Source organism: Anopheles maculipalpis, chromosome 2RL (genome assembly GCF_943734695.1).
Source record: "Anopheles maculipalpis chromosome 2RL, idAnoMacuDA_375_x, whole genome shotgun sequence".
Taxonomy (NCBI): domain Eukaryota; kingdom Metazoa; phylum Arthropoda; class Insecta; order Diptera; family Culicidae; genus Anopheles; species Anopheles maculipalpis.
Window position 1 is genome coordinate 26,205,667 of NC_064871.1, and position 26,211 is coordinate 26,231,877.

General features: G+C 41.7%; 3 protein-coding genes and 1 non-coding gene across 4 annotated transcripts in view; 2 read left to right on the plus strand and 2 right to left on the minus strand.

Moving 5' to 3' along the window:
* Nucleotides 1-26,211, minus strand: part of LOC126558678 (pancreas transcription factor 1 subunit alpha) — a 396,742-nt gene that overhangs the window by 269,198 nt on the left and 101,333 nt on the right. The gene's annotated exons all lie outside the window — the stretch shown is intronic.
* The window catches only part of LOC126558880 (uncharacterized), a 204,381-nt gene that overhangs the window by 85,977 nt on the left and 92,193 nt on the right, over nucleotides 1-26,211 (minus strand). The window lies entirely within an intron of this gene.
* Nucleotides 212-25,982, plus strand: LOC126557434 (cardioacceleratory peptide receptor-like). Its single transcript, XM_050213209.1, has 8 exons — nucleotides 212-845; nucleotides 934-1,056; nucleotides 19,767-19,902; nucleotides 23,958-24,155; nucleotides 24,273-24,368; nucleotides 24,442-24,606; nucleotides 24,691-24,982; nucleotides 25,714-25,982. The coding sequence occupies exons 1-8, from the start codon at nucleotides 255-257 to the stop codon at nucleotides 25,964-25,966; spliced, it is 1,854 nt and encodes a 617-aa protein (XP_050069166.1). The 5' UTR covers nucleotides 212-254; the 3' UTR covers nucleotides 25,967-25,982.
* Nucleotides 17,593-17,666, plus strand: Trnan-guu (transfer RNA asparagine (anticodon GUU)). Its single transcript has one exon. It is a non-coding gene; the product is annotated as a tRNA-Asn (tRNA).

The window sequence follows — 26,211 nt, forward strand, 5'->3', positions numbered from 1 at the left end:
TCAGTTCGTTTTCCCTCATTAATATGAATGATTTAGTCTAACTAGAACAACAAAGTAAAATCAATTTAGTTCTTTTGCGACTCTTCTTGTTGACTTTATCGACTTTGTTATGTTTGGCCACTTTCAGATATTTTTTACACCGCTCTTACGTCTACAAAAAGCGACCTGACACGATACATCATAACATCTGTCGCACCGTTCGTGTAGATTTCTTCGGAAATGGTGACCGGTAATACGGACCTGTGCCCGGAACCATGCTGCCAATTCTCACCTGGGCCTACCTGCGTCATCTTGCCGTCCAGTACCATGCGGAAGCACAGGATCCGTTCGTTGGTGTACAGCGTGTATCAGCGACACCTTCACTTGGTGCGGAACATACACTACACGGCTACGGCTGCAGTCCCGTGCAGGCTCTTACTCCCCTCAGGAACGATTCGAATAAGGGCAACGGATTTAATACACACTTAGATCGTGAAATTGGCTTACCCTTCACTCCACCCGTTTGCCGGTCAAGGTTAGACGACACTCGGTGGATCATCCCCAACGATACGAACGGCACGTTTCGACCATCCGTGCACCTTGCAAGGGACGTGGCAAACGCTAAAGAAAGCACCATCCAGCCGAGTATGCATTTCCGCACACACGTGGACACGTTCGGCATCTCCAGCAACACTCAGATCTCAGCTGTACCGGTTCTGCACCGTCCGCCCGTCGCCAGCGGGGATACAGTCGATACTCACACGGTGCGCGGCATACCGGGTGTCGGAACCGGACTCGGATCGGTAGGATCATTCGTCGCCGTTAATGATGTCATTGGCATGAACATTACGCCCGCACTATCGCAGGTAAGATCGCAAGATGTCCCACATCTTTCCCGCCACACGTTTGTTCGGCGCGTACATCACTGAAAAAAGCAATCGTTAAATTTTACAGGTTCTTTTAGCGCCTCCCGCAACCAGTGCGGGCTCCGGTGCGTCCATCATTGCCGCCGTGAACGGTGGTGCCGATGACAACGGGACGCGTAGCGAGGAAATAAATTCCTTTTACTTTTATGAGGTAAGTTTTGCTTCGCCCATGCTACGTTACGGTAATTTTTTGCTTGAGAACGAAAACAAATCCTGACGTCCCGAAATTTTAGTCGCTATGGAAGTGTGCGAGAGAGTGGAGAGGAAGCTCACGGGGTAATAAAAGTATATGAGTGCATTAGTGACTAAGTTGACGAGATTTCATGAATGCCAATCGTGTGGAATAAAACCAAAAAAAAAAAAAACAACGAAAGATAAAGGTGGCCCTATATTGCTGTCGCCTGGGTATCGATGGGTTTGGAAGGGGGTTAGCATTTTATGAAGTCATTAACGCTTCTTATCGCAGGCTGAAATTTTCTCCCGCGTAAACAAATACTACAAGTGACCGAAGAGAAGCCAAATGGAATGAAAGTTCTTGTAAATGGTTGCATCTGAGATAAAGATCAAAGTGACGAAAGGCGCAAAAATTATTTTGAGGAACGAGAAATCTCGGTTGAAAATTATTCTCCAAAAGTTTTTTGAACTGACTGTGCATTTCTACAGCACTGTTTGATTATTATCTGGAACCTCAGAACCGCAGTAACAAAATTGTGTACTAGGTATTTGGGTATGAGGCACAGCTTTGTTGCATTCTTTCGTTTAGCATTTTCGTCGCTTTAACCATTCTCGGTATGACTGGCGTCTCACGAAACATTTCCGAGATGTGATGTAAATGGTGATGCAGGTCCTAATTTTCTGCAACTTTTCTAAGGGCTGGAAAGCATTTTGCGTATTATCGGCATTATCATTGACCCACCTAGCTGGCAGGGTAGTAACCGACGTCAGTACGTCAGTGAGCAATGCCGCCGCACGATGAACGTACAACCGTTCTGCACTGAATTGATTTTGTCTAGACGGAATAATTTATAGAGATTGTGTTCGATTCGTGTTCGAATCAGGGAGAAACGGGACGCCACACGACGACGATTCATGATTTCGAAGCATTCCGCTGCGTTAGAGTGCACGCTTCGTTCCCGAGCCATTGGGCACGATTCTGTTCGCAAGATGAGGAATGTTTTGGTCGGGAACATTTCTCATTGGATGGATTCTCTGGGCAATAGTTAGATCATTGTAATCGATCGGGAGTAATGCAGTGCAACGGTGTGTAGAAATGTGGGGAATGTTCATTATAGAATTATCGCGATGAAGATTTGAAAGGGATTACGTTTGGTTTTGTTTGTTTGCACACTGTATTATTCGGTTGAAGCTCTAAATTACAATAAAACGGGTCATATTTTCACGTTCGTTGTTTAAACCTTTTCGTTACATCGTAGCTATTAATATAAATTGATTGAATAATAACGGAAATTTTCAACAAAGTTAAAGAATTCGAGTACTTTAATTTCTTTATTTCAAAAAAGTAGTTTGTCAAAATAATTGCCTTGTTTTTGCTGAAAATACAAATGAAAGCTCTTGCGCCGGAAATCTTGCCAATATTTTTTATCTATAAAGCAATCGGTGTCGGTGTTGATGTACCTGCTGCTTATCAAAGTCATTTTATTTTGCTTTTCTTTCAACTTCTATCAGTTATCACCATTTATTTTTATTCATAAAGAACGGCCAAGTTGTATTGCTCAAATATCACACAATTGCTCAAATGTATGATGCTCAAAACGACACCCTTTCGATAAGCATAGATATCAGAAAAATAAAAGGACACGACAAATCTGGATTCAAACCATTTCCAGAGCAAAGCTGGTTTTCCAATTTGGCGAAAGGAGCTGGAAATTGCAGGTCAAGATCTCTTGAAAACCTAAGCTTCTTTTATGGCATGATAACGCACAAGTTAATAAAGAGAAACAATGACGGTAGAGAACTTCAGGCAGGAATTCCACTCACTACAAACTAGCGCACTTTCAATCAGACCTTCGAGGCTTCATCCTTGCCAACCGACATAGAAATGGCCATGCTTCCGATCTCAGGCGCCAGTAAACCGAAACCCTGTCGGCCCAAAAACCAAAACCGGAAAATAACACCCTCAATCTCACGCGACTGCGCCGCTCTAGTTCTCCGTGACGCGAACGGATGTTCATCGCGCTTAGAAAAGTGATTAGTAATCGAAAAAGCGTGTGACGATCGGTATCCGTACCACCGTCCGGCTCTTGGTCAAAAGTGCTGGAGGTGAAAATTTATGACTGCCCATAACTTTTTCCGCTGTTTCGTTAGTCGCTGTTGCGGAAGTGGTGTGCGTGTGAAATGCGTTGACAAATGAGCACCGTATCGTATGTTGGCACAAAGATGGAGCCCCGAAAAATCGCCACAGCAAGCGCGGGTGTTGTTGGGTCGTAAAAAGCGCCCCATTTAACCTAGTTTTGTGGCGCGAGGGTTTCCGCCACACAGAAAACGGAACCGATCGCAAAACTCGGGAGCAGCAGCTAGAAGCAATTAAAATTGCTTATCAAACGGTTGGAATGTGAGAGTGTTACAGTCGATAGGGAAACTAACCTTCGGAAGTTAGTTACTCCGCAAAAGCGTAGGGTGTTTTAAGGTTTCCCACCTCCCAATTGAGTCCTATCTCGTGTTCAATAAAGAAGAGACTCACACACACAAACACACACACACACACACACACACACACACACACACACACAAAACTCAATTTTCTACCACACCAAGCGGATGGATCAAAAGCTGGACTCTTCAGTGGTTCCGCTCTTGGCTGTTTTTCGCTACACGTAAGGACGCATCCATCTGCTCTTAATTTACAGACGGATGTTTAAAATGGAGTTCGCGTGTGGTGTCGGACCCGAGGTGAGAGAAATTGCAATCTGCCAGTGATCTCTAAGCCGGTTCCTGTTCGGCGAGGACACCCCGAACCGGACGCAGAAAACAATTAACTGGGCGCTATTTTACATAGCTGCTTTAGGGATAAAATCACGTAAGGGTGATTTTTTACATAAAAGTACGTGTGGTACAAAACGGTTTTTTTTTTGCTAGCTCCTTTTTTGCGTCCAATGCTAACAAAGTGTTTGAGAGGTGGCGGCAAGGTAGGTCGAACAGAGAAGTAGATAATTGTTTTGGTCCTTTTACTACCATTAGTTGCTCTGCTCTATCGTTTTTTATTCTGCTAGAACAGCCGGGATCGTACTTTAACTCTGTATTTGATGGAGTTAAAATGAATACTTTAAGTGATATTCTGGTAGGCTTCATATACTTGTATTAATATTAGAGCTATTCTTTAAATTTATTTCCGTATTTTCAACTTGATTTTAAATTAACTGCATAAAGTACGATTATTTACGGTCAAATCGAAACAAATTTTAGGATAGTTAGCCTTTTTAATCTAGGCTTAATCGGTAAGTCTGAAGGGTAGGACCATATTTTACATGAACAACCATGTTTCAGCCAAAAAGTCAGCCTATTGAGCCGTTTGTTGAAGGCAATAGTCTGTTACAAACCAGAGTAAATGCTTTCTCAATCAAAAGCAGAACACTCACACGGTCGAATATTACTTTCATTCATTCTTACCGAGAGGTTATTCCACTTGATACACTGTTGCAAAAAATCCAGTTATTATGAATCCACTTTTCCTACTTCTTGATCGAATTCTTCTCGGTTTTGCTTGTCAATAAACCGGAAACCGTACCACCTTCCAACGCTAACGTATCTGGCACCACCAACATTAAGACTCCATAAAAGACGGCTCCATTCGGTACCGCACAAACGGTTTCCGGTGCTCGTTTGGCAGTTGTGGTTCTAAATTTGCACACGCACATATACGCATTGCTTGCACGAAGGGGTTCAAGAGGCCTCATTGAAATTCATCCGGAATCGGTTGGTATTAAATTGTCAACCGGTAGCACGCGCACCCTTTTCCTTTTCAGTCCAATTGGAGAAGGTACGTTTTGACGAAAGCCGGTTAGTAGAAATACCTCGTCAAATCTAACCTGGGTTATGCTGCACGACGCAGACGGTTGGAGGTGAGTGGCTGTAAGGCGTTTTCGCATAACCAATGTTCTTGAGTTTTGTTTCATGCGGAACGTACGCCTTCCTTGAGTGGCTCTTGTTTCGGAAGGTATTTCGTTTTGGGGAAAAAGGTAAATGAAGCAATTTGCATGCGTTTTGGAGCACCTGAGTAGATTGAGGTGTGTGTGTGTGCGTGAAAGTTGACGCCAAAGATTGCATCATCGGTTTGGCTTATCGTGATGCAGTCGAATCATATGAAGATTATGACTATTTTAAAAGAATTGACAAACCGTGAATATTGGTAAAGTTCAGAAAACAGTTCAATGATGTAAGCTAAGCGATGGAAGTAGGGAAGAATCTTTTCATAATTAAATTGTGATAAGCCCATTGCAGTAATCATTTATTGGAAGAGACTAAACGTCCCCCTTATCGGTATTTTCAAGTTGTTGGCATTGAGCTGGATTAGCAAGTCCAACTGGAAAAATTCGTACAGCACGAGGCATCCACCGTTCTAGAAGATGATGATGATGCTGAAGCAGGATGATGGCATCAGCTCGTAGCTAACTAAGAATTACGAGCCGGATTATACGCAACCCATCGAACGTGCCATTTTCCTTTGAGGTTATATCGGATTTACCGGATAATAAGTTTAGTACACTTTGCACTCAACCGAGCCCGACTTCTTCTAGAATTTGTATCGCATCTTGTACCTTTGCTTTAGGCAAAACACTGCCGAGGTAAATCTCGTAATGCTACGATTCAGGGTATGGATTCTACGGCCGGTACTTTAAATACGAATATCGGTAATAGTTGAAGTAGCTATTTGCTACGAATAAAAAGTGAGAAATCCTTCTACCGTCATCATTTGCCTCACAGTTTAGTGCTTTCCTAGAGGCGAGAGCTATGATGGTGATAAGAAAATAATTAAACCTTACCGTAGTTCGTACCAGTTGTTTTAAGGCGTTGCGATTTTAATGGACTATGTACAAGGTAAAGTAAGGCTTAACAACATAATCGAACGTTGCGTACAGTTGGAAGGGTAAACTGGGTTGGTTCATAAGAGTTCATCTTTGATACTGTTCCGGGTTTAAGGAGAAAATAAGGGGGAAGGTATTTTACATTACACTTAAGTTCTGGGCACGGATTATGATGTGCAGTGGGGAAATAAATTAACTTGTTACTGATAGGAAACAGCATGCGATTTCTTGTGCTCATCTTGTGCTTGAGATGTGCACATGAAGCAAAAAATAATTACATAAGTTTTGTATGGATAATTTAAAAAAAAAATTTCTGAAACATTTAAAGGAAGACGTTAGGATCAATAGGCGACTAACATTACCTTTAATATTAATCAAACACCAAAGAACCTGTGGCTGCGAGTTTAGCGATCAGAATCTATCATTTTATATTATTCCTGATTTTTAGAAATGCAGTAAAAATAAATTAGTTCAAATTTTTACCGTAAAAAAAAATCAAGTTTTTCAAATCAAGACTTTAAAATGTAGTTTAGTTTTGTAAAAAAACTATTTTAGAACTTAACACTGTTAAATAAGTAAAAATATTGTTTAAATTAATAAATAATTGGTAAACTACTCTCATGGTTACAACAGTTTTTTGGCCGTAAAATAACATCCCCAACGATGTACAAAAGTCTTTGCAAGTATTTTTATATCGTATGATTGCATTCCACTTGAAACCCATCCCACATACAAGAAGCATAGTTTGCACCTACAGCAATGTCTCGTTTCATCTATTACTGTTCAATTATCTGTAGGCGACCGCATGCATTGCCTCTGACACGTGTTACATATGCAGATCAAGTAAGACACGTACACGCACGATCGCTGGGAGGGAATTGAACGTAGCCTGAAGGCAAGAAAGCGTGTATGCTTGAAACATACTCGTCCTACCACATGTTCGAGAAACTTGTAAGACTCCAAAGTGCCAGTACTTACCTTTCCATTCTTCCTTTCATCCTACTGCTGTCAAACTCGCAAGCTAGTGAGATTTTATAGATTCTGAAGCATTGCCTTCACGCGATATGCTCTTAATATCGTGGCTTTCCTACCGTTCGCTACGCAACGGGAAGAACGGGAGCTGATGCTGTAATGTTGCTGGGGAATTAGCATAACCCATCCGCACGGTACACTAATCGTATGTGACGTGCCACCAAGATGCTACTGGCGCACGAGCGCTTGACTTGTGCTGCTGGAGCTGCCGCTTTCCCGGTGGCGATGATGCGCCTCGATCGATTTCATGCTTGTTGGCGATTATTTTAACATTTATCTTGATTTGAGCACCGCTAGCACTTCGTCCTGGGTGGTGTTGATACCTCAACCACCCAGCGAGAGTCATCATTGCTTCTGACACCTCGAGAACCGGATTTTACGAGCCGTCCGGGAAGGTTTCGATTCGTACGTTATTGCGTTCACGATTCTGTTCGGATACGATCCGAACGATTATATGCATGGCATAGCGATAATTTGTTGGGACAGAAAAACGAGCAGCAGTTTGTTCAATTTATGATGATGCTCCATTGGGACTGGTGTGGTGGACGATTTGTACGGTATGTTGCAGCACCGGGAGGAAAGAGAGCTTGTTTACAAAGGGGCGTTCAGGAGCACCAGAGAAAGTGATGGTCCATATAGAGCCGCAGAAACTCCTTTCAACATAGCTTTTGACACGGTACACAATGCATTCGGAATGATATGGGCAAACTTATTTAATGTTACGTATCTGGGGAAATGGTAGGGTTGTGATTTTTGGGATCGATTTATATCTGTTAGTATGCAAATATGACAAATGGTCTTTATTTGTGTCATGATTTAGGCGAGAATGTTTATGACTTTTCCACTTTAGAGCTATTCTTTGCTGTTGTGTTTGTGGCCCATATCATGTCTTTTCTTATTATTTATTTATATTTGAGTATGACGATTCTCCACCGAAGTATCGATGGATTTTTCCTATTGATGTTTAGTAAAAAGTGTCTTATGTAACGCAACATCGAATTTTGTTGTAAATTTAGTTATCTGATACAGTGAACTTTTGATAGTTTATCTTATTTGAGTACCTCTCCGACGTATTTTCGACTTAAGGTAATTAAATAGTAACTGACAATTATTTTGAACTATTTACAGTGTTATAGGCATTTTAATCTTAAGGAAATGGGGGAAACAGGGCACTAAATTTTGGTCTTATTATATTTATTTATTATATTTATTTTTTAGCTCACCGCTCACCACTCACCGTCGTTTTGGTCTTATTTATTAAGTAAATTTTCAATTTAAAGTTTTCCATTCACATGTTTGTTGTAGTATGAATAGCTTGAACCAAAATAATCAGAAAACAAATTAAACCGATGTTGCTTCCTTTGTTCACAGTTAGAGATCATTTTGAGCTAGTTTAGACTGCAGAACTAACCAGCTTAGTTTAGCTCATGCTTAGCTCGAGCTTCAATTCCATCCTAACTCCGTGACTCCTTCAGATTGTGTAATTGCCCAGGAATGTAGTTAATAGTTTTCCTCCGTTGCGCCGGATTCATCTCGAGAGCTATTTTTTTACGAACCCATTCCAGCAGCCTGCTCAAAAATGCGCTCATGATCACATACGCGACGCCATCCTCTGCCCGATTGTGGCACACAGGAACATCCATCAAAAGAGCAAAAACTTGTTCAATTATCCCGGCGCAATTAAGGCCGGTGGTCCGAATGCAATCCAACCCGCAAGGCTTTGGTCGATGTGTAAACAATCTTCCTGCCTCATCGTATCGTTTGCTTGGGGTCTAAAGCACAATCTGAAAAAAGATGGTAGAAAAATAAATATTATACCATAATAAGAAAAAAAAGAGGAAAATAAATGGAATTGAGACAAGGCATCTTGGGGCACCGATCGTCGACGATCGTCTTTGAAGTTTATTGATTTGTGATCATTATTGAAAAGAATTTAGAGCCATCCGTTGTAGCTTCAACTCTTCCCTTCCCATCCGATCATATGTATGTGCCCCCTAGCAAAGGGAGCTAATTAACTAATCTGTTGAACACTTCATTACTTTAGACTTGGAGAGCCTGTTCCAGATGGCATGCGTTGTGTGCTGATCCTAGGAATGAAAAAAAAGTATCTGGACTGGATAAAAAATGATCCTCTACGTTTAAGCGCCTGCAATTGCACCCGTGGTGTATGTTATACCTTTTTTTCCCTCGCGCTTTCGCGATCCGGAATTGAACTTCTGGATGTAGTGAATCGTTCGTTTATTTCTGTGCCAGGCAAACAGCGTACACAGAACGTACGAAAACAAAAAATCCCATCACTCCAATCATCCTCACCGACTGATGGACGAGCAATGCATTTAACCTGGGTGCATTACATTCCAACCATTGCATTGAAATACGGAGGAATATGAAACACAAAAAAAAACTCAAACGATACAAATGTGAACGGACCAGAAATAACACAGCAAGTTCTTCGACGCCTTCGATTGGCCGGCACACGGTTAAGATTGAATCCATTTGTGAGGAAGATGACTCTGTGGTGCGCTAAGCAGAAACTCGCGAGCTCGCTACTGTCCCTTGTGTCATGCGAAGGGTTGCGTTTGGTGTTGGGATTGTTGTGCTGGTCCATTTTTTTTTTTTCTTTAATGCTTCAGTCGGCCCTATCTTTCGAAGTGTCTTGATTCTGTCGGTTGGTTGCAGAGTTTTGAAGCCGTAATTGCAAACCGGCTTCAGGCATCACTCTCCTGTGTTTTTACCATTTCAATCGATTCCGTCGATTTGCGGTGGTAAAAGATCGAGTTGTTGGTTTCTCCTTACCAGTTGCTAGGGCAAGGTAAGGGCTGCTCGCATTTTGATACATTGATACGTGTTAATTATTATTCCTCGGGCACAAAGGGTGATATCGTTGTGGGTAAGATGGGGAGACAAACAACAGGAAAACCGAGCTGCATCAGAGTTATGCGTTCAATTGAACTCAAGGAATCGCGGCTAGGCGACATGAGAGTAGGCCGAATAATTTAGTTCAATTATTTTTGATTCTCCTTACGTATGAGTCGCTAGTGTGCTATATGGTTATTTGGTTCAATCAAGTAGAAACACGTTTATTAGCAATTTTTATGACGATTCTTCTTGTATTATCAAGCCAACATCGTTAGCTTACTGTGGACATTAACTTAAGCACTGAGATAATGTTGATAAAATCTCTTCCTAATCGATTCCTAACAAAGTTAAAACAAAAATAAAAAAAGGACTTACAAAATACTTCGTTCTATAATCTTTTGGATTCATTTTAACTTTGTTGTATAAGACAAGGTACGTCTTCACCCTAAACGAACAACATTTTAGGTTTCAACCACTTCGAGTCAGCTAGCTGTAACTCCATTCATTTTCCATGAATTTCTATGTAAATAGATTGAATGAGCCTTTATACCTCACAATCGACTTCCCAGATTCATAACTCAGCTGTACTAAATATCTTCACTGATTAGGAAAACATTCTTTGCAGGTTTTGAGATGAATGGAGTTATACTAGACGGAAATAGATTAGTTTTACCCAAAGTTATTCGAGAATTTATTAAATGAGCGAATCAATCAACAAGAAACCCACCACCAATAGTGCCATTGAACTGTTTATTATCGGATTAATTATTAGAAATTCTACAACAAGGAATACTGAACATACATTTCTCGCATCCCTTATAAGCATGCCCTGTAAAAGGGTGTGAAAAATGCTGTGAGAAAGAGCTAATTATTGACATAATTAGAAGACTCTTGTGCCGCGTTGAATTAATGTCTGCGGGCGCAATCGCACACCAGCTTGAGAATGTGCCAAGACGTAGGATGTTCTTGCGAAGTTATATCACGTCACACCTGGCTACCGCATGATGCGCTTTCCCGGGCAGCAATTGTGTGCTGCGGGTTATCCATACACTATGCTGCACAGGAAATGGAATTCAGCCACCAAACGGGAACCGAACCGTCTGTATCAGCAACAGGTCGATATTCAATCAACCATCTCGGAGTCATCCTTATCCGCAGATCCTTGTGCATAGATTGCGTATTCCGTAGAGCAAACACAGCTTGAACGCAGCACCCTTTGTGCGAAGGAATTCTCACCCATCCGGTGGGAACGACGGGAGACGGTTTGGTGATGGAGCGGATTTTTCATGAATATTTCAAGCTGCAAACTGCGCTCGTCAGCTTGACACTTGCCACATGTTTGCTGGCTCGATGGCTCAACGAAGGTGATGCGACAGAATTCCGTTCGTTGATTGCGCTCGGCGTACTGTGGGATAACAGCCGGATCGTTCCTGGACAGTTGCTGGACCGTTCGCCAAACTCGTGTGTGCTAATGTTTAATAAATGAGCTGTAACAGGGACTATCTGGCTGGCTGGTTGGTGGTAGAAATAGGGACGATACATATGCATTTTTCGTGGTCAGGAGCATGATCGGGTGCAATGCGAATCAGCGCACTAACTAGCAAATTATCGAGACTAGCTGTAACGAGGAAAAGTGTACCATTTGTGGGTACGCTTGATACAAATTAGTGGCGGCTGTATCGGTGCAACTGTACGAAATGGATGAGCTGACTAAAATGGCTTAGAATTGCCAATCGACACAGAGGGACAAATATTATTTAAGTATTTTTCTTGTAGTACTTGATATGCCCTAAATTTAGTTACGGAATATTTCAAAATTTCTAGAAATTGATTTTCAAGTCAACCGAAATAAAACCAATTTTCAATAGATTGATTGATCTGACGATGGTGATTAAATTATAAGGAAAACATAGAACATTTTTGCACTAAGTGGATTCCACTATTGGTTTTTGACCAATATTGGGGTGATGATGAGCAAACGAATGCTCTTCATGTTAACCTCGTATATCATTTTAACGGAATTAACACACTCAGACGCTGAATTATGCGGTGATCCTCTCACACCAAAATGCACCGGTTAAATGTAAGCTGTTTGACACGTGACCCATCATCGGTACAGTAAATCGAATTACCTCGCTCTTACAATGAACTCGGGTTGCGGTGGGATATTGGAAGGCTGGACGTTAATTATCAAACGCTATGCAACATTCGCTGAAAATCCTGAACGAGTGACCACCGACGCATGCGGTGAGTGTCTCCAATCTGACAGCCAGCTTTACCAGGGTAACTCTCATCTCACTGGGCTGCATAATGTGGCCGTTTTACAGCCGCTTGTAGCTCGTTTGCTTGGATTACGGAATGAATGTACTGCTACGAGGTTCATTAAAATTGGCGCTTTGAGCTTCAAGCTGTGGTTTATTTTTGGTTACACTTGAGAACCCATGTTGCGGAGGGCGAATATGGATAGCCATTCTCGTTGGACCATTTCCGAGCTCATTAAAACAGTAAGTAAGATAGAGAGTAGGCTATTTTGTACAAATTGTGCCGATGCATGCTTAATACCTGGCCTGACCGGTGGTATGGATTATAAAAACACAGCATAAAACTATAATTTTCTTACTTGCAAATATTTGTTTTTTATTTTAGCTTAAGTATCACGACTCAGTGTCGTAGTCTCAGCTCTTCTTGAACTGATTTTGTATAAGATCCTCAACGCATTTCTTCCTTGTCTTTTGCCTTATCTCGGATATGTTCGGTTGGATTTTGAAATATTATGTTTTTTTTTTAAATAAGTAACAAAAATATAGGTAGGCGATAGTTACGCTCTAGTTACACGAATGACCCGATAGGCGCTCTAGTTACACGATATGTCGGGTCGGGATATCCACAATAGAACTATATTGGAGCTGAAATTAGATATCAAATATGAATTGTCAAATATGAAACGTCCGATGTATAGCTCCTTTTACACTTTAAGAAAATCTTACTCTGTGAAACGTTCAACAGGGCACTTAAGTTAATTAAATTGAACAACGAAATTAAAGTAGTTCCTTATACCCATTATAAGCAAACCCTTAAAAAAGCCCACAATTTTTTATAAGCAAGTTATTCACTAAACCGTCAACTAGCTAATTGACTCACTAACTGTATCCAAAAGCAAAAGTTTTTTCTTTGTAACACCAGTTCGGTCGTGGTAGTTTTACTGGCTATCCTCTGTGCTGTGCGCCTTGTGCCACAAACAGGGTAGAAATAGTTTTCGAATACACGTGTCTCCCCAACATCGTTCCATCCTGGCTAATGCGCGAACGAGCAATTGAAAGTTTCCCACCAGCTTCAATTACGAACGTGAAGCTTTTGCCTATAAGGATTTGCTTTACAGACCTTTTGCACTAAGCAACAGCAAAAAAAAAAAACTGTAGGAAAAATAATCTTTTCCATTGCCAACACCTGCTACAACATTGGACAGAGCGTCGAAGAGAGCGAGTGAACGAGATGTGCTTTAGTGTTGTTGTGAAACCTATCCGTGGTTTAAGGAGTAGCTGAATGATTTCCATTAGAACGCCATCACCTTTTCTTCCGACTGTGCAGTACTACGAAAAGCCTTCTGTTTTAGCTGCTGAATGCTCACATGGAAATGGTTGCTTTCCAATTTCATTACACACAAAGCAAGCAAGCAAGCTTTAAGTTCGTGGGAAGTTTTCTGATGAGACGAATTTGCTATCGTTGCACAGATAAACTATAATGTGTAATCCATGTTTAAAAATCTACCAAAGTCGCAAACGACACGATACAATGTAAAGTTACCATACAAACGAACAAACAACCTTTGCGTGATCGGTCACTTGATCCGATCGCTTAGCTGACTAGTTTGACAGGAGCTTAATTGCACACGCTAGAGCAATTGGTAATGTCACGTTCGGACGCGTGGCAATGGTGATGTACTTTAAAACGATCTGCTAATTGCAATCCTACAGCCAATCTGATGTCTGGGACTATTGATGGTCGTTTTTACCGTGCGGATCCGAGTTATCGCAAAATATGGATTCCGATGCGATTTGGTGAGTCGATTACGGTAGAAATGCAATGGGCAAGATTTCTTATGGACTAAATAGTTGCACGTAGTGCTCGTGCAGCAGTAATTGGACATGATTTAATAATAATAATACTTTATGCTGGTCGAGGAGAAATTAATAACTGCATTGAGGGAAGTTTTAATTAGTACGACATTGTTTCCTTACGATTTATTTCTGGTTCATTAAGAGACTTAATTTGTTTTGATACAGATGGCTGGGAAAATGTTTGTGGGTTGAACTGATCGTAATGAAAAGTCAGAAATGGAGACCAGTAATCAAAGCTGTAATGGTAACGGATATTCTTGGTCAATTATATTTGTTAACAATTTGATTAATTTGCTAACAAATCATTTTTGGATAAGATATTTCAACGATTAAAAAAAAAGCTGCTTTACTTTCCTCTACTGGCTATTATTTCCGCCGGAAAGTATGCAATCAAAAATTAACCGATCGTTTAAAATAACTGTTCAACAAAGAAATCTCTAACAAAAGAGGTTTTAGAATTGGTTCCGCTTTGAGTAACTGATCGAAACAAAATGTACCACAAATCTGCCCTACTGCTGTACAAACAGACAGAAAGCTGGTTGTGAAAGCTGTCCAAGCAGATTGTTCCTTGTTTTGTGTCAATTTGTTTACCTTTTCAAGCTCATCATCACACAGTGCTGTTTTCTCGCATTTGACGATCGTAAATCGAACCAAACAGTCCAGACTTCCTTACCGATTAGGACTACCCAAAAGATGGAACACTTTGATAGTTTGTTCACAGAAACCATTCCCAGCTTAACGACATACAACGAAACGATCGGTCATCTGATAAAAAAATAAAACAAAAAAATCAACAACGATCAGCCACAATAAATCACCTAAACATTTGCTTTCGCGGCGATGCGACGTTGATCTACAGTTTCATACCGTAGTTCGTACCTCCTTTGTGTGCGCTAGTTTCGTTTGCGCACTGGCCGTCCTCCGTTGGCTGTCAGCTTCCGGACAGTAGTGTACAGCGACAGTGCAACGGTAGCGATGGAATGGCACACGGCATACAAATTATATCTCAATCAGCATTCGTAACTCCTTTTTTGGAATCGGTACGGTACGGTGCCCCGGTGACCAAGCCGTTGTAATGATGCACACTGCGCCCGAATAGCTCCTGACTACGCACGGTGTGCGCTTTGCCGGGGATCCGTCAACGAGCCTGCAGATCGTAGATATCTCCGTTTGTCTAGACCTGTGCCTGTGCCTGCTACCCTTTGCCAGTGATCTAGTTTTGTACCGTGTTTCTACCCGAAAACAAAAGCCACAAGACTCGACCGTTCGTACAGAATCGACGACAGAAAACAACGGAAAGGTACAGGTCCCACGACTTCTGGTGCGCTGGTTGCTTCCTTGTGCCGGTAACTGTCTGAAGCCATCCTAGCGCTTCGATCAAGTTTCGCCAAACCACCAACTTCGACCACAAGCAGATCGCGATATCGTCAAGTTGCAGCTGGGACGATAAATAAACCCCCGCAGTGTGGTGTGTTTGCGGTTAGCGAGCTGTGGGGAAGCACATACCCATTTGCGGATGGTTAGCAAAGGTCCCCGTGGTGTGCATTTTGCACGAGCTTTTCATCGGGCTGCGTGGCAGCACCCTGATGGTTTCCAAAAAGGAAGCAGCACCCGACAGTGTCGAGCGAGTGTGTGATGATTCTTAAAATTAAGACGTATATAGGTGCGTCGAAGAAGCGAGACACAGAGAGTCCAGTTATCTCTTCGCAGAATACATCGCAAGATGGTTCCATCGGGCAGTTGGGAAGGCGCTAGTTGGTAAGATAAATTGTGAGCTGAAGCCATCGACAGACTTCTGGCACGTTTGACGGTTGCATCGTTAGGAGAGAGGGTTTGTTCTGCACGGTGACCCATTAACTGATGTCTATCGCTTGTGGGGCTTTCGTTTGAAATGTTGACCATCTAATTACCCTGACCGAAGACGACATCTCGTATTGCCTGTGGGCCATTGCAATTTAATTAATTGTGAATAATTACTACACCAATGTTCGCCTGTCTTGACGATTGGTTCACTCGCTCGCCGGGCTACCGTTCCGGAGTTGCTGTAAAATAATTTCTCTAATTCCTGGGGAATTTTTTGAGCACCGTTACACCAAGTCAAAGAAGGTTGCCGCAGTTTCTTGAGCGTATATGCAACGGTTCAGCGCTGAAGTTGGAGAAGCTTTTTCCTAGAGAAACAACTTTAGCTGCTGCTGTAGTCGCTTTCACTATCCCCCAAGGGATTGCGCGCACGGATGCTGCGGATGGTAACTCCCGGATGCCATTTTAGAACATCGTACAGTTTGGTGTACCCTTGTTGCCTGTTCCCTCCAGAGATGTGTGGTATCACGATGTGGTGGTGGTGATGGTGGAGTGTACAATAGGGCGCACAATATTCATGATGTAAAGTTGCGCTGGAAATGAAAATACCGTGCACTCGATTATGCACGGTTCGTCAACTACGGTGAAAGAATGCACATTGGCAGCATTCATGCAGCTACTGGAGCATTAAAAATGTGAACCCGGAATTCGGTGTCGCAATCGGGCCACGAGCGATGAATGAATGGTGTTGACAGGAATCAGGAAATAATTTTGCGGGAGGTAAGTACCCAGATTTGAGAGTCTATATTCAGCAACACCTTCGCACACGGCGGTAGCTAAAAATACACCGGAGGCAGCTACTTGTTACAGGTTGGGTAAAAATACTCGAATAAAACTTGTTACACAACGTGACACAGCGGAAACGGCACAATGTGGAATCTGGTTTAGAGTTTCTTTCTTCTATTTAAAAAAAACAACACTCACCTACATTTAATCATCTTTTGACATTTTAATAATTGCACAAACGTGTGGGCTGCTGACATTGACATGAGCAGAGTGTAGGCCGTTTATAATTGTCCAGTCAGAAGCCATTATGTTCGCCAAAACGAAGCACCCTGCACAAATCGGTACATCAATCAAGTGAATGGGAGAATGGGGCGTCTGCTGGTAGTGTGTCCGGGGCTTCTTTCGCCACACGACGGGTGCAATGATAAAGTACATAATTTGGCAACCATAATTATTGCTTCACCCCTTGCAGTTCGCATGCCCGCAGTTCCACGAGCGCCGATCGAACGGGTTGGAAAACGGGACGCGAAAGAAAGAAAATTGTATAATCAACCACTCGGCGTGCCCGGTGAGTGCAAGCGGGCGCATTAATTTGACAGATACATTGTTTAATCACGCACCGCCACGTGAGTGGAATTTGTCACTCGCTGTGCGTGACGTCAGATTAACCGACCGGCAGGGGATGACGGGAGGTGTGAGTTAATGCTATTAAAACCAAGCAAGACTATTATCAAAACATCAACACATGTTTGCAAACATGCACTTAACACGCGCAACAAGGGCGGCAAAATTGTTTGCTAAACAGTTAGAAAAAAGAAATCATTCATCAAATTACGGGTTGAATTTAGTAGCTGGCATCAAAAGCTGCTGTTTGTTTTGAGTTTTTGTCCACCACTGTTGTGCTGCTGCTGGGAGACGTGAACGAACGTGTAGGTCGTGCGATATCTCGTTCACTTCGTTGTAACAGCCGGTCGCAGTGCGTGTCGAGTGTGCTGATTGAATGAGTTATTAAGTCGCACCAAATAACGTAGGACAGGCGAGGTAAGTATCGCCTTCGTGGCGCAATCGGTTAGCGCGTTCGGCTGTTAACCGAAAGGTTGGTGGTTCGAGTCCACCCGGGGGCGGAAATGCTGCTTTTTTGTTAATGAATAAGTGTTGTTGTTTGTGTTGAAAGAATTTATGATTTTTTTTAGCGTTTCCGTTGACTCGGTCGAGTTGTGATCGTAACCACAATTAGTTCTTACATACTCATTTGACAAAAAAGATTTTATGCCTTTTTTTGAGTAGCCATATTTTTGTCCGTGATTTTCCTCTTAAACTTTTAAATTATCAATAAAATTTTGTGTCTTTACCAGTACTTGTCTAAGCTATTTTCCGATAAAACTTCATAGAAGACCTTTTCATTGCTTTTAAGGTGCTGCATACAACCTATACTTAGTATACGATGTACGTAAGAGCAAATTTTCCGGAATCCAAGTTAATTTTGCAATGAAAAGAAACAGTTTTCTTTAGTTTAAATCTATCTTATGGCTTTTGTTTATTGGAAATTCTCATTAAAATTTCTTTTTATTACTTCATTTACAATTTCAACGTTTGTTTAACATTTCTTGGGTTAAATTTAAAGTGAAATGACTTTTTTGTAAATTATTCAAACTTAGATTACCAAGAACACAAAACGAATGATTTTCAAGTAATCGAACATTTTACCAAGAAGCAATGAAGATGCTTCCTGGCTCGCTCACAGTTCATTCACCATTGTCCCAGTTTCGCAGCTGCTATCCTTCAATGAACAACAAAACTTCTTTTCGTACCAGAACCCAGACCGCTACAATTCAGACGCGCTTCCAGACATAAAAATGTGTGCGTTGCCCGATGGTGGCGGTGAGAGTGGAATCAATTTATTATTATCGTACCAGTGAAACTAGCGCCAGACGCACTAATTAGCTTGGGTGGTTAAGAGCTGCTAAAGTATTGCTTGGGGAAGACAATTCGCCAATGGTTGGCCGGCGACAGCACAAGGTTGGATGGATCCGCGTCCTACGCGTTTAGCAACATTCAATTTCTTAAAGCTACCCAGCAACCACCAGACTTTTCAAAGCCATTTTCATAAACTTTGCCCCTAACTAAAGGTGGGTTGATGGAGAGCAAGAGAGTGTGTGTGGTTGTGGCTTTCTCAGGCCGGAACTTAAATTGTATCACTTTCAATTACATTGATTAAACTTTTCCTACGAAAGAATGTTTCGTCAGATGTCAGTGCACGTCCTGCACGCTAGAAGAAGAGTTTCAAGGCACAAGCATAAGTTCATCCTTACATAGCCGGATGTTGAAGAATATTTTTCTAACGTTCAAAGCATGGTTGTGTTGCGTATAGTAAAAACAATATTTATCATCATTGTGTTACTCTTTGTTATTCTAATATTGCGTAGAGACGCTGGATTACTCCATTCTCTGCAAGAAAATATGTTAATAAAGGCTAAAAGTTCACACACGGTGGTTAAAACATTTGTATCCACGACACCCACTCGAAGTAAAATTCATCAAACAGTGCACCAAAGTGTGTTTCGCCGCGAGAAAACGAATGTTGATCTTTCCTACGACACTGCCAATGGTTACTGACAAAGGGCACGCGAAATTTGCTACCAAAGCAACGTTTGAAACATAAGAGATAATTAATGCTGGATAAAGGATAATAAATAAACAATGCAGTATGTAAAGAGTATGAAACGCAATTACTTATTTGCTATAGATTTCTAAGAATTTCTTTGATAACGTATTGAAGTTCTTTCATGGGCATTTATTTCGAAACGATACATATGCTTCTTTCAGATGCAAACGCTCACGCCAAAAAATTAATAATAAAACAATAATATGTTTCTAATCTATTTATAGAGGACGTGAGTCTCTCTAAGACTACATACACCTCGTTTATAATCCGGTAATGAATTGCTGGGAATTTATTTGTGAGTGGAAAGAAAGAGAAAATATGTTTCCGTATTTCTTCAATGCGTAAAAGATTAATGAGCTTTTGAGTAATCTGAGTGATGAGATCGATGACACATGCCAGAATGGTTGAAATGCACGCCTACGGACAGATTTACCGGATCAACATTTGCTTGTTATTAAAACTCAAATTAAAATCAAACTGCTTGCATACTTTCAGGCGTCAAGGTTTTTATCATTGTGATATCCATTTCCTCTCCCATTTTTTCTTTCCCTTTTTACAGACTGAACAGTTCGCGTTTCTGTGGGTGCTGTTTACGGTTATCGTGCTGGGCAATTCGGCCGTGCTGGTAACGCTGATGCTTAACAGGACTCGCAAATCGCGAATGAATTTCTTCATCAAACAGCTCGCTATCGCTGGTAAGTGGAAACTGTATTGTTCAATATGGGTAACTTTTTTTTTAAACTTTGCTACAAAAGAACTTTTTGAAACGAAAGTTCAATTCGAACCAAAAACAATAGCGCTTGATTTCTCGTTTGAAATGCATCATACTGTAAAATGAACAATTAAAAAGAGTGTGTAGGCTGCTCGTCGGTATGCAATAAACAGGAAAAATTAATTTCACGACTGCTTCAAGTTTCGGCCTTTTTTCCCCAACGGTACTTGACACGTGCTCAATGCTGACAATGAATCTCTTTATTGAATTCTTTCGCTCGAAATGAATGATTCTTTATCGTTGATTGGTATTGTTACAAATGAAAAGAAAGCTTTTGTTTTTGGCAAGCCTTTTCGAAGACTTTATACAATTCAGGGAAAGGGATGTTGTGAAAATTTATTTTAGTCAGCCATTGCTCCATTGTGCTCATTTGTTGTTGTATTAAAACTGCCTATTTTACTTTCTCAATTTCTTTGTAATAGGATCTAACAAGTTTTTCGGCCTAAGACTTTAAGAGGAGCCTTGATTGGCTTACAGCTCGTTCGATTTCGCATCCTTCCTAATCCGTTTACTTTGCCCTTACCTACACATTTACAAATCTTGTAACATTTCGTATCTTAGGCAGAGCATTCAACACCGATCGATTCGAACGAAAAAAAAAAACCTCCGAAAAACGAATGCTTTAAATCGTAAAAAGGACAACAAACTGCTCAAGTGCACCAAAGCGACGCACAACGGCTTCACGGTGAACGATTCCATTCCGTTCGTTCGCAATTCGTTCGCCTGGGTACAGAGATTTGGATACTGGGAAACTTTTCCCCATAAAAGTGGCCCCCGATGACAACATGCTCGATGGACATGCACTGTGAAGGGTGGGGGATAGATATGAAGGAAAAGCATTATCAAGCCACCCCCAGCCAGGGTGACAGGGAAGGAAAATATGACACTAGCGAACAACAAGAAAAAAAAACCCGGTCGACCCATTCAAGCATATCTACTTTAAACTACTCCCTTTATGCGATTTGATGTGGGTGATTTGATGCACAAAACCCAACCCACCGGTGGAGTCGATCGGCCCCCGTCACGCTACTATTCCCACACTTCCGGTAGCATCACCGCTCGCGCAAAAAGGGCGGAAACGAGGTCAAACTTTTGTCATTCTACAAGTTGAATCATCTTTCACGTTATGTGTCTTTGCCACCGCAAACCGACAGTTGCCGTACGGAGGCAGCACCAGCTCTGAGTTCCATCCTCCAAAAAAAAAAAAAAGAGCATGTTGTTAAAGTGGTGGAGGACGAGGTATATTTTCTCCCACACACACACACACACACACACTCACATACAGACACAAACGCACGCATAACGGGACAATCATCAATCCCATAAACACCGTACCCACACGACGACGATGAATATAAATTATGTGTCCTTGTTTCGATGAAACGACCGAATCCGTCGAAAGGGAGAAAGTCCCTGCCGAACGTTGTTGTTTGTTTGCGTTCGCTTCATTTAATGTCCTTATGCTCGGTTCGGTTCGAGATGCCGAGTTGCGAAGCGGATAACAACGATACGCGGAAATGGCATATATCCCGCCCTGTTGGCAATGTGGCAAGCAAACACCCCGCCCGAGCGCACTCCGATGAGTGTGTTTTGAATCGGACCAAGGACCACGCTTGCTCGAAGATGCAAAACCGTTCCTTAGTGTGCAGGAACTCGCTGGAACAGGGATACAATGATCTCGGTAAAGATGTATGACGCTGTTGCTGTTGTCCTTCGCTTCAATGTCCACCGAACGCGCGCGCCAGGCAAGATCATAAGAATCGGCATCGATTTTCCATCTGCAAACCGAACATTGAGTTGCTTTCCTTTTCGACGTGCTTTTGTCTCTCCTTCAGTGTGACCTTGCTTTTTATTTCTTGCTTGCCGCTAACGAGCTGATGGTGTTCCATTTTTTTATGCAAACAGTAAGTAATTAAAGATAATCGTGCGCTAATGGAACTGTGGGGTGAAAGAGTACAGTAGAAGTGCCGAGAAAAAGGGAAACACAGTATGTCCTTTTGGAAATTGTCGAAGGACTGGTATCTATTTAATGATACCTATTAGAGTGCGATGATGTTTATTAAAATGCACTTATCCCAAGAAGCTTCTTTTTTTATTGAATCGACGTGCTCATTCATAATGTTTGTAGTTTCTAGGTATAGTTCGAGCTCAATCAATTTAATGAAAGGTGTAATTGTACGCCCGTAAAATGTTATTGATCTAAGGACAATCAATATGGTGGCTTTGATGTTCAAAAGGGACCAACTTGGTTGAAGTATTTAATAGAATTAAGATGATCCCTGGCCAAGAAGGTATAAAAAGAAAAATTATAAAGAAAAAGGAAAAGCTTCGATTTAAGTGATCCTTCTTCTGACAAATCATTCAAACAAGAATGACGCAATCCCTACCAGTTCTAGCATTTAATTTATTTCCCTTTTTCTAAGGAAAACTTTTATTCAATTACACGAATTCGATTACTTACATCGTAAAAAAAAGAGTACCATGCCAACATCGCTAGAAGGGTTATGCGACAATCGAAGACATTCTAGTTTGACATATCACTTGTAAGGCAAACGAGTGCTAAAGCGAAGGCAAAGAAAGGGAAACAAAAATTGTTCTTACCCACTATGACGTACGACTTTGTGCTGGATCGTTCTGTGGTACGAGTGCTCATAAATTGTGGCCAGATTTATGCGCCTCTCTGTGCCATTTACTATTTATCGCGATCTGTGTACGGTAAGTAACGAGGCGGAATTTACTACCGAACGGTCGAACTTCCGGAAGCGGTAAATTGAGTACCGAAGCCACGACCCGGTCGAACCTATGGTGAGGTCAGCGTGAGGTGAACCGTTTACTTTCAGCAACAAAGTTGTGAAAGTAAGTATGGGAAGCAGAGTTGGGGAGGGTGCAAACACTGATTCGGTGAAAAGAACTTTCTTAACGTTCAGAGGAAAATTGAATATTTGCTCTCATTTCTATGCCTAATTAAACAACTTTTTTTTAAATAAAGGGTTAATAACTTCCTATGCATTTCAAACTTGTATTTCTAGTAATTCCGGCAATGATGGTTTGATATTTTAATTATAACACAGTTCTACTGAAATGTTTTATTTATATGAAGCATGAAGGGTTGGTTTCAGCTTCACTACATTCGTCTGTGAATTTAGCAGCATTCTTTATTAAATTAAATGTTTTTGTTATTAAGGTCGTTAACATATTTAATATGTCACATATTACATAGCGACATCTGAAGGCAACAGCAACATTATCAAACAATATTTTATTGATTGGTAAACATTATGCAAACAATTTGCCGAACTACACCCTGTTACACAACCAAAATAGGACTAGACAACAACCTCGAATTATCCACCCATCCACAACCGAGTATGCCCGGTATAAGACAAAGAACACGCAGGAAATGCCTTCAAATAATTTAGTAAAAATAATTTAATCACAAGCAGTGTTGACAATACGGCATTCTTCTTGGCTTAACGACCTCTAAGGTCACGCTAGCCAGCGCGAATAGCTTAAGAGACTTGCCGATATCACGTAGTTGGATAGTCAGTCCTCACAACGGGGGGACGATCCGGATGGGGTTTGAATCCCGGTCCTGCCGATTGAAGATCGGCACCGCTGCACGGCACAATACCGTCATAATTAATTGTAAACAAGTAGAATAAATAAAAAATTGCCGAAAGTTACAAGATGTTTTGCACAATCTTCAATATTCAATTTCAATATTCAAGTTTAAGGGTCAATTTAAATATTAAAAATTTCTAAGGAATCTCAAGCATCTTATCAATGCAAGTTATGCCATAAATTATTAAGCGACTAAAAAGTCACCGTATGCGATAATTCTGCACATCGTTCTTATTGTCATTTGCCAAAATGGCTCTTCATTTGTCCAACGATTGTACAATCATGTTCCTATCCAAATGCTATTTTATGAACAAAACTAATGCTTCCTTGCTTCTTTTTCCTTCTCGCTTCAAACAGATCTCTGTGTCGGACTACTAAGCGTACTGACTGACATCATCTGGCGCATCACGGTAGTTTGGCGTGCCGGGAATGCGGCCTGTAAAGCGATACGATTCGTGCAGGTTTGCGTAACGTACGCCTCCACGTACGTGCTGGTAGCGCTCAGCATTGACCGCTACGATGCCATCACACACCCGATGAACTTTTCCGGATGCTGTAAGTGAATGCCAACACCAACTCAAGCTTCATTTACGACTGTTTCCTCCGCACTCGGTGGTTAAATTGTAGGTTTTCTCGTTATGCTTTTTTTTCTTCTGTTTGTTTTTGCTTCAGGGAGCCGTGCACGGAAGCTGGTAGCGGCCGCGTGGAGTTTCAGTATCTTATTCTCTCTCCCAATAACTTACTTCTACGAGGAGCGACTAATACAGGGTTAGTAGTGGACCGAGCTGGGCGTTGGGTGAGTTGTGGTACCAAAAAAAAAGGTGTTTGTTGCATTTTGCAGGTAAAATGCAGTGCTGGATCGATCTGGTCGAGGCGTGGCGATGGCAGCTGTACATGTGCTGGGTATCGGGTTCACTGTTCGTCATACCGGCGCTAATCATATCTGCCTGTTACGCCATCATCGTACGAACGATCTGGGCAAAGGGTACCATTCTCGGCCCGATCGGTAAGTGGCTTTACTGTTATTCAAAATAGTATAAGAAAGTTTCAGTTTGCTTAACTTTTTTTTTATTTTCCGAAACGATCGCAGATCGAACACACAATGGAATGGCCGACCTAGCTACTCGGCGAGCCAGCTCGCGGGGCATCATACCCCGTGCGAAGGTGAAGACGGTTAAAATGACGATCGTGATAGTGATCGTGTTTGTGCTCTGCTGGTCGCCGTACATCATATTCGATCTGCTGCAAGTGTTCGGACAGATACCGCCGACCCAAACCAACGTGGCCATTGCCACCTTCATCCAAAGCCTGGCCCCGCTCAACTCGGCGGCCAATCCACTCATATACTGTCTCTTCTCGACCCAGGTGTGCCGTATGATAAAGTAAGTATTACTCCGCATATAACACGGAACATATTTAGCAAGCAATTGGAATCCATGCAGCAGAAGTTTAAGAAGATTTTAACTGAAATTTTCAAACTATTCTTTACAACCAATAAGTGAAAATAATAAATTCTTAAAATAGTCAATAATATCATACGTTTAAAGGCGACTTTTATTTAAAGTTTATTTTTCAATTAAATGAGTTTCAAAGCGAGTTTTGCTGTGAACATAGCTACAAACTGTAATCCTCTCCATTTAAAGACTGGCAATCTGTTTTTAACTTAACCCACCCCAGCCCCAGATTCGAGCAAGCGATCAATGCAACACTCAAACCGCTAATATTGAGCCATTGCTTCGGTCCGGAACGAGGCCAAAGCGATTCAGTTGATTGGATTATACCGTCTGGCAGGTGCTTACTTTACGAGCATCATAATTTCGTACTTCTGCGAAGGGTTTATTGATTTACGCTCGTAAAAATTTTGCAATCGTTTTGCACGATCCGTTCCAGCTTAACCAGGGCTGTGCTTATGATGGACATCATCTGTTTCGACACTCACATTCGAAATGAGCAAAACGTTCCCACTAAAATAAATTCTTTACTTAAGAAAGGGAAGTTGCACGTGGTACAGTACACTAAAAAGATTGAAATGATGAGACGAACTGTGTGTTTCCGTTTCCATAACCAGTTGCACCTTTCTCATGCGTTAATTTCGTCCGTTTCGTTTTTCTAGGAGACTGCCACCATTCCGATGGTTATGGTCGACAAAGTGGTGCTGCAAACCGCACGATTCCGGCACGCTACCCCTCGGCAATGGGACCACAGTGAACGGTGCGGCACACGGACGGTTCCACAACCACAACAGTAGCGATTCGATGCGAACGCTCACAACTTCCCTCACCGTATCGCGACGGTCCTGTTTGCGGCCGGCTCGGGTTGTCATCGTTGAACGTCCAAAGACGGAACTTGCCATGTCGGAGGTGTAGACGTGCGGACTGTGTTATGCTGCGTGTGTGTTTGTCGTTTATTGGAAAGCTTTACTGATTGAAGCTGACCGACAGACCGGACCGAACGGCACGCATCCGGTTGTGCGGGTGTGTAAAAGAGACTTAATAGACACAAAATAAGTACATTAAGCGTGAGAGGAAAGGTTTCCAGAGAGAAAAGAATTCTTAAGAAGCATCTGCCCACTGAAAAACTAAAACAAAATCGCATAATCCAATCAAGAAAT